This window comes from Spermophilus citellus (genome assembly GCF_964194105.1).
Source record: "Spermophilus citellus genome assembly, chromosome: 2".
Lineage (NCBI taxonomy): Eukaryota > Metazoa > Chordata > Mammalia > Rodentia > Sciuridae > Spermophilus > Spermophilus citellus.
In genome coordinates, this window is record NC_138183.1 from 240,328,020 (window position 1) to 240,337,501 (window position 9,482).

The 9,482-nt window shown below is 34.6% G+C and overlaps 1 protein-coding gene across 1 annotated transcript; it reads right to left on the bottom strand.

The window, feature by feature from the left end:
• Positions 1-2,059: 2,059 nt before the first annotated feature.
• Positions 2,060-3,013, bottom strand: LOC308638697 (olfactory receptor 4S2; the record flags this gene model as incomplete). The annotated part of the gene is made up of 1 exon (XM_081276370.1): positions 2,060-3,013. One exon carries the CDS (start codon positions 3,011-3,013, stop codon positions 2,060-2,062), a length of 954 nt encoding a protein of 317 aa, XP_081132496.1.
• Positions 3,014-9,482: the final 6,469 nt, after the last annotated feature.

Genomic DNA, 9,482 nt, shown 5'->3' on the forward strand with positions numbered 1-9,482 from the left:
GTAGAAAGATGACTTTACTTCTTTGGGATAAATACCAAGGAGCTATATACTCATTTTTTTAAAAACTTTAGAAGTGTTCAAAAGTATCCTTCTGGTAAATGTACAGCATGGAAAATTTCCCAACCTGTGTAATGCTCTGAAATTAGAAAAAAAATGTAGATTAAAAAAACAGATATTACTGAGGTAATTTACATTACATTACGTTTGTTAATCTTTACATAAAACATGCAAATAGCACTGAAATTTTTATTATACCTTTTAAACTATTCAAATTCATGTTCCCTCCACAAGTGGATGTTCTGATTCTGGTTTAAGAATTGGAAAGAGTCTTAGTTTTCATGATTCTTTGCCAACTCCTTCCCAGGAAACACTACAAATCCTCTGATTCCTCCATCAGGGACTGACTCAGAAATATTCATAAACAGATTTAAGTTTATGAAGTAGCTGGTGAAAACTTGAATACTCTATCATTGTTTTACTTATTAATCTCTGTGAATCAAAAACATGGCACCTACTACCTTCCAAGCAACATCAGACAATCAATTATTTAGTAAAGACATAAAACAAAGAGTATTGTGGAGAGAAGTTACCAAATGCATGATATTCATTTATTATATGGTTTTGCAATCTCAGCTCCATTTTAGCTTTCTGGACAGCATAACACCTGGGGTCACATATTCACAAGACCTGTTTGCATTTTATCAACTGGAGAGAACACTTAAATTCTAGGAATATGAACAATTATAAAATCCCAGTTCCTTGAATTATTACCTGACATGGCATTGACTGCAAGGAAAATAACAGGGAAACTCGTTTATATTGTAGATTCTTGTAGACCTTTAACCTGTGCCAAATTGACAAAAGTCTCTTTTACAATTTCCATTTGTGCATGAAAAAAAATGCTCTCAAGATAATTATCATGAATTTGTAAAACATTGACTGAGTCCTTTTGAAATTTAAGAATACAGAGGCACACAGAGACCCAGCAAATGTATATCTAAAGTGGTAAAACCAACACAATTTGTATTGTTCAAGCACAATGCCTAAATATGTTTTTAATTTCAAATTTGGAATCTTGTGGGTTTTTAAAATTTTTTTTATTTACCTTTATTTCTGTGTATGCATCAACTCTGTATGTCATTTTTAAGTACTATTGTCCTTTCCATTAGTAATGTTCATATTCCACACTCAGCCACAGACACAAACCCAAGAATAGGCAATAGCATGGATATTCGATGTCAGGAAAAGACAATGAAACAACGGCAGAGGAAATCGGCGCCAAGTACATTTACTAAATAAAAATAAATTTTAGGCTGTGGCTTATGGTGAAGGAAAGGGAGATGAGTCATCAGAGCAAATATAAATTCAAACAAGAAAGAAACAATTTTCCAGAATGAGAATACTACTGAGACGTTGCAGTTGAAAGGGGGAACTCTTATAGTTGAATCAGTCCAATCTTCTTATTGTTTGGGTACAATGAGCACTGTAGTACGGAGAAGATTTTTGCCAAGACCAAATGATGAAAATTAATCTTTTTTTCTCTTTCCAGGTTGGGTGTTATCTCTTTGACATTCTCCAAACACTTCCACTCTCAGTCAAGGCTTACTAGGTTTAGTTTTCTCCATCTTTTGGAGAATTTAAATTAGCAAACTGAGCTTATGTATTCTATAATCCTTGCAATATGTACATATGAGAGCTTACTATGCACCAATCAGAGTTTAAAACCATAGAAACAGCTTTAATAATACTTCTTAGCATATTCCATTATTAAAATACAAAAGTATGAAATGGAAAAGAAAATAATGATTCTAAACATAATCCTTCTTAAGATTCTTAGGAATACTTTATCATACAGATTTAAGGAAATTACCTGATTACAATGTAAGTACAATAATATCGATCATACTTCTCCTCTGTAAAATAGTAATTCTTTCATTTGTTCATCCCTCAAATCCTGTGAGTTTGTTCTGATGATCTTCACTGTACAGAGGAGTTTAATCAGAGTGGAGAAAATTTAACATAACTCATAAGACCACTGGGCTTTAATTAACACTTCCAACTATTTGCTATTGGTCCAAACCAACTTCTTGCCCCACAGTTTCTTCATAGCATTTTTTACTTCGGCATTCCTCAGTGTGTAAATTAGAGGATTCAACATTGGAGTGATAATGGTGTAAAACACAGCCACCATCTTATCCTCTGAGAAGGTAGTGTCAGGCCTCATGTACATAAAAGTACAGGGACCAAAAAAGATGATGACCACTGCGATGTGGGAGCCACAGGTGGACAGAGCTTTGCGTCTCCCTTCTGCCGACTGCTTCCTCAGAGACACCAGAATAACACTGTAGGAGATGAGCAAGATTACAAAGCTCCCCAGAGCAATGGTACCACTGTTGGCTGTCACAACAACACCAACAATATAGGTGTCTGTGCAGGCAAGTTTGAGCACAGGGTGGACATCACAGAAGTAGTGATCAATCTCATTGGGTCCACAAAAGGGTAACTGGACTACCAGAGCCACTTGGATAATGGAGTGTATGAACCCACCTATCCATGTCCCCAGCAACATTTTATTGCACCTCTCCCTGTCCATGATGGTCATATAGTGCAGGGGTTTGCAGATGGCCACATAACGATCATAGGCCATTACAGTAAGGATGAAGATCTCAGTACAACCGAAGAAATGCACTCCAAAGAGTTGCAACATGCACCCCACATAAGAGATAGTTTTGTTCTTTGCTAACAGATCAACAATCATCTTGGGTGCAGTGACAGAAGAATAACAAATGTCTACAAAAGACAAAAAGTTGAGAAAGAAATACATAGGAGACTTGAGCAGGTTGCCTGTGCAAACTGTCAGCATGATGGTGAGGTTTCCCAGAAGAATGACTGCATAGAAGAATGAGAACAGCACAAAGCAGACCTCCTCAACTTCTGGGTTCTGGGAAAGGCCCCAGAAGATGAATTCAGTTACATTGTTTATTTTTTCCATGGGATGAGTCCATGAGGCCATGTTCCCCAGAGACAAATTACCTGAAAGACACATGGAAAGTACCATCAGCATTTATTTCTAACTCTGAACAAATAGATATTTCTTGTACTTGATAATAGAAAAATGGGTAGTTACTCCTGATTAGTAAACACATGTGAAAATGAATTGCATCTTTTCCATTATCTTACCTCTATATTATATCCATTTTATTCACTTCAGATGAAGAAACAATGTCCAGAGAGATAATTTAAATCCCCTGAGTCTCACTTGTTACCAGGTATATTTCCTCCTTTGCTATTTATTAAGGTTTCTTTACAAATTGTTTTTATTTATTTTACTTGTTATTGATGCATATTATTTATACAGAATTGTGAGGTTCATTGTGGCATATGTGCATTTACATGAAAATGTAATTTGATCAAAATAGTTTTTATTTTTCATAAAGCACTATAATTTTGAAGAAATATCTGTTTGAGGAAATAGTAATGTTTGTATACAAAAAAAAATAGTTTTTCTTTATTTTTGATGTATAAGTAAAAACATGTCCTCACTTTCCTTGCTGAGTATTTCCATGCCTGTTCACAATATCCACTCATGAGTCCTCAAATACTTGCGCCTAGAAACTTCCGCAGGTTCTCCTCCTTATGAACCTGGATCTTGTCTAAATGACTTCATAGCCCCTTTTTTGGCTGCAAGCTCCAGATGTGGTGTTAATAAATAGAAAGAGAATCAAAACCATGCAAATTAGACTCTGAAGTGAGGCTGTTGTAACATAGGTACATCATCTATCTTCCCAGAGAATTCATTATCTCATTTGTGAAATGACAGTGTTCCAGTCTCACTATCACTTATCACGATAGCACTTATTTCTACTATGAAATTAAATCACTTCTATAATCATGGATTAGCCATAACACCATTTCTCTCTTAACTGTTTCAAAGTAAAAGTAAAAATTTAAAGAAAAGAAAAGAAAAGAAAAAGGCTGCATTCAGTTAACATTATTTTGTGCATATCCTTCTGATTTTTCCAGTTTTATGGTAGTTTCATTAGCTCTCCCAGTTTTGGAGAATTCAATATTTCACAAGAGATTACCATTGAATGACAATTAAAATTAAGAACAGGGGAAAGTATTATTGAAATAGTTGTACATTCAGTAGTGGAATTCCAGACACTCTAGTAGAGATTACTGGTATGTTTTAGTGGAGACATGTATGTGGAATAAATGTAAAGGGGTTTTCTAGATTCTTCCTCAAATCAAGCCCAGAACACAAATGCTTCCTGTCTTCCAGACTGTGCTACTGAGAACACAGCCCTTCAGATCCACTGAGTTCAGTGTTCATGACTTCTGAGCTCAATGCTGAGAGCCCACTCATTGCCTCTATTGTGCTTAGTACTTCCAGCTTTGGGGAAATTTCAGGTCAGTGTACCATCAAGTTTGTGTGCTGTATTTGGTGAGTTCTGCCTTTTCTGGGGCATTACAAAATGCTGATAGTAATAACAGCAATGGTACTAGCAACAGTGTAATTCAGATTTGGAATCAAGCACATTCCCTACTATGTTCATACTCCTTTAATTTGTCTACTGATTTTAAAAACAGCCTTTTCTGCAGTGAGAATTTACATCATATTAGTCTTGGCAAATATCACCTACATTGGTTGGTTCTCCAAACCAGGCACAAGCTGAAGAACTCTCTCTCTACTATCCAAAACACAGGGTCCTAGAGGAAATCTTCTCTCTCCTTAAACCAAACCACATCTCAATGATGCAGTCCTCAACTTGCTGAGTATTTGAAACCTGACACCACAGTATCCTTTGAAATTATTGATATTTTTCTATTTGTGACACTCATGACACCCAATCTCACAGTCATGTATAGAAAACATTTTATCTTATTATCATCTTAATAATTTCATTCTTCATTTCCTTCAGGAAGTCGTGTATTCCACTTTTATTATAAATATACAAAATCTAGCAATTTAAATGAACTACCCTATCCAACAAACATTCTGTATTCATTTCAAAAGAAAAAGAAAAGTCTCACCTGTATTTTCCAGAGCTTGAATTTCCTTTATTTTTCTATCTCCTCCTTTGATAACATGGGTACACCAGATCAAATTAAAAGAAGAGTGATACCTGGAAAATTGCTTCGTAAATGGTTATCACTAGAGAATCGCAGATACCTTAAATTCAAAGGCTGGTAGAAGTCAGTCTTTGTTTTTCCTGGTTCTCTTACCTACTTAAACCTGCAGTTTCATAATATCTTTGACAATAAATTCTCTTTTTTATCTACTGCAGTTTCATAATATCTTTGACAATAAATTCTCTTTTTTATCTACTTCTTATAGGGTCTCCTTAAAAAGAATGCAGCAAAATGATAATGACCTTGGGGAAAGCTTTTCCCCAAAGTCTTCCTCCATAGTCAAAAACAAATTACAGAACTAACAATGAACTTTAATTTCCAGGTTTCTGTAATTAAAAAATAAATAAATAAAAACACAAGAAGTCAGTCAATTATGAGATCATAATGCTAACTCAAAGCATAATGCTAGGGGCTTGGGGATGTGGCTCAAGCGGTAGCGCGCTCGCCTGGCATGCGTGCGGCCCGGGTTCGATCCTCAGCACCACATACCAACAAAGATGTTGTGTCCGCCGAGAACTAAAAATAAATATTAAAAATTTTCTCTCTCTCTCTCCTCTCTCACTCTCTCTTTTAAAAAAAAAAAACAAAGCATAATGCTAACTGAAAGCAAGTTGGCAAACAAATTTTTTTTTTTATGATTTTACACTTTTTTCTTTGGGTCCATGTGGTTCATATGTGTATTAAATAGTACACACTTAATGTACCATATCAAAATATGTATGTTATTGATAGAACTTTAAATCTTCTACTCTTTTTTCTTTTTTATAAATTTGTTATAAGAAAATTTGTTCTAGTTAGTTATACCTGACAGTAGAATGTATTTTGACACATTGTATACAAAGGGAGCATAACTTCTCATGGCTCTGGCCATACATGGTGGCATCCTGCAGTCCTTTCTATCTCCACAGCCCCAATCCTCCCCTCCCTCCCTCAACTCTGCACAATCCAAAGTTCCTTCATTTTTCTTTACCCATCCCCACTATAGATCAACATCTGCTTATCCAAGAAAACATTTGGACTTTGGTTTTATACGATTAGCTTACTTCACTTAGAATGATATTCTCGAGTTCCATCCATTTACCTGCAAATGCCATAATTTCATTCTTCTTTAATGTTGAGTAATATTCCATTGTGTACATATACCACATTTTCTTTATGCATTCATCTTGTTGAAGGGCATCAAGGTTGGTTCCATAGTTTGGCTATTCTGATTTGAGCTGCTAAGAACATTGATGTGGATTATTATTGCTTGTATTCTTTTTTTTAAATTTTTTAAACATTTTTTTTTAAAGAGAGAGTGTGAGAGGAGAGAGAGAGAGAGAGAGAATTTTTAATATTTATTTTTTTTTAGTTCTGGGCGGACACAACATCTTTGTTGGTATGTGGTGCTGAGGATCGAACCCGGGCCGCACGCATGCCAGGCGAGCGCGCTACCGCTTGAGCCACATCCCCAGCCCCTTGCTTGTATTCTTAATAATTGCCAATATGACTGGGACAAGATGAAATCCTAGAGTTGTTTTGATTTGCATTTCTCTAATTGTTAGAGATGATGAACATTTTTTTCATATGTTTATTGACTAATTGTTTTTCTTCTTCTGTGAAGTGTCTGTTCTGTTTTTGAGTTATTTAAATAGCCTGTAGATTTTTGTTTTATCTGAGGTGTGTTTGATGAAGAAATTCTACTATTCTGGAGGCTCTCCTTACGTTATTGATTGTTTCCTTTCCCAAGAACAAGCTTTTTAGTTTGAATTTGTCCCAATTCTTGATTCTTAATTTTACTTCTCGTGTGTTAGGAGTCTTTTTAAGGAAATCAGGTCCTAAGCCAACATGATAACGATTTGAGCTTACTTTTTCTTCTATTAGGCATAGGGTCTCTGTTGTAGTGCCTAAGTCTTTGATTCACTTAGAGTTGATTTTTGTGCAGGGTGAGAGAAAGAGGTTAATTTCATTTTGTTACATGTGGATTTCCAGTTTTCTGTTTATTGAATAAGCTCTCTTTTCTCCAATGTATGTTTTTGTGTCTTTGTCTAGTATGAAATAACCTAATTTATCCAGGTTTTTCTCTGTATCTTATATTTTGTGCCATTGGTCGACCTTTACATTTTGTTGCCAACACCATGGAGTTTTTGTTACTACTGCTCTGTAGTAGAGTTTTAGGTCTGTAATTGTGATGCCTCCTCCTCCACTCTTCTTGCTAATGATTTCTTTTGCTATTCTGGTTCTCTTATTTTTCAAATGAATTTTATGATTATTTTTTCTAGTTGTGTGAAGAATGTCATTTGGATTTTAATAGGAATTCCATTAATTCTGTATAACAATTTTGGTAGTACGGCCAAATATTTTTTTTTTAAAAATTTTAGTTGTAGGTGAAAACACAATACCTTTACTTTTTATGTGGTGCTGAAGATGGAACCCAGTGCTTCACGTGTGCTAGGTGAGCATTCTACCACTAAGCCACAACCCCAGCCCCAGTATAGCCATTTTGAGAATATTAATTCTGCCTATCCAAGAGCATGGGAGATCTTTCCATCTTCTAAGATCTTCTTCAATTTCTTTCTTTAGTGTTTTGTAGCTTTCATTGTAGAAGTCTGAAGTGTTTATTGAATTGGTCTGAAGTTTTCTTTCCTGGATGTGTCTTTGTCTGGTTTTGGTATCAGGGTGATACTAGCCCTGTATAATAAGTTTTCAAGGGTTCCCTCCTTTTTTCTCTCATTGAATAATTTGAGTATTGGTGCTAATTCTTCCCTGAAGGTCTTGTAGAACAGGGCTGAGAATCTGTCTGGTTCTGGGCTTTTCTTGGTTGGTAGACTTTTGATGGTACCTTCTAATTCATTGCTTGAAATTCATCTGTTGAAATTGTGTATGTCCTCCTGATCCATTTTGTGTAGATCATATGTCTCTAGAAATCTGTTGATGAGTTTAAAATTTCCTATCTTATTGGAGTATAAATTTTCAAAATGTTTATATTATCTTCTATATTTCAGTAGTGTCCACTGGGCTATTTCCTTTTTTCATTGCAAATTTTAGTAATTTGAGTTCTTTCTCTCCTTCTTTTTGTGGCATGGTTAAGGGTTTATAATTCTTTTTATTTTTTCAAAGAAGCAACTTCTTGTTTTGTCAATTTTTTGAATTGTTTCTTTTGTTCAATTTCATTGATTTCAGCTCTGATTTTAATTATTTCCTGTTTTATACTGCCTTTGGTGTTGATTTGCTTTTCTTTTTCTAGGGCTTTGAGATGTAATGTTAGATCATTTATTTGTTGACTTCTTATTCAATATCATGCTATTTCATCTCCAGGTGTAAGAGTTCTTCTATTTTTTTAAATTATGATTGATTTCTAGTTTTATTCCATTATTATATGATAGAAGAATATGTATTCACTCACTGAAAGATGAAACACTTTATGTATGTCTATTAAGTCTAAGTCATTGATTGTATTATTTAGTTCTATAATTTGTTTAGTTTTGGTTTGGTTTGGAAGATGTATCCAATGGTGAGAGAGGTGTGTTAAAGCCCAATATTATTGTGCTGTGGTCTATTTGATTCTTAAAATTGAGAAAGGTTTTTTTGATGTATATAGATGCTCCTTTGTTTGGGGCATATATATTTATGACCCTTATGTCTTGTTGAAGTATGTTTCACTTAAGCTGTATTAAAAATCCTTCTTAATCCCTTCTGACTAACACTGATTTGAAGTCCACTTTGTCTGATATGAGGATGGAAGCCCCTGCTTGTTTACACTGTTCATGTGAGTGAAATGTTTTTTTCCCACACTTTAAGTCTGTGAATGTCTTTTCCTAGGAGGTGATTCTCTTGAAGAGAGCATATTGTTGGGTCTTTGTTTATCATGGTAGTTTTTTATTTCATCTTAAAATCTGAAGTTTAATTTTGTTGGATGTAAAATTATCTGTTTGCATTCATTTTCTTTCACAGCTTGGTATATGTTATACCAGTACCTCCTGGCATTGAGGATTTGTGTTGAGAAATCAGCTGAAACTTGAATTGGTTTTCCCCTATATGTAATTTATTTATTTTTTTTGTCTTTAACTTTTAAAATTCTATCCTCAATGTCGTTATAATATGCCTTGGTGTGGGTCTGCTATAATTTTGTACATTTGGGGTCCTGTAAGCCTCTTATGGTTAATTTTCCATTTCATTCTTTAGATTTTAAAAAAGTTTCTGATATTATGTCATTGAAAAGATTATACTTTGCTACCAGAATACAACAGTCACTAATATGGCATTATGTAAAATTGTGGATGTGTAACTGACGTGATTCTGCAATCTGCATTTGGGGTAAAATTGGGAGTTCATAACCCATGTCAATCTAATGTATGAAATATAATATG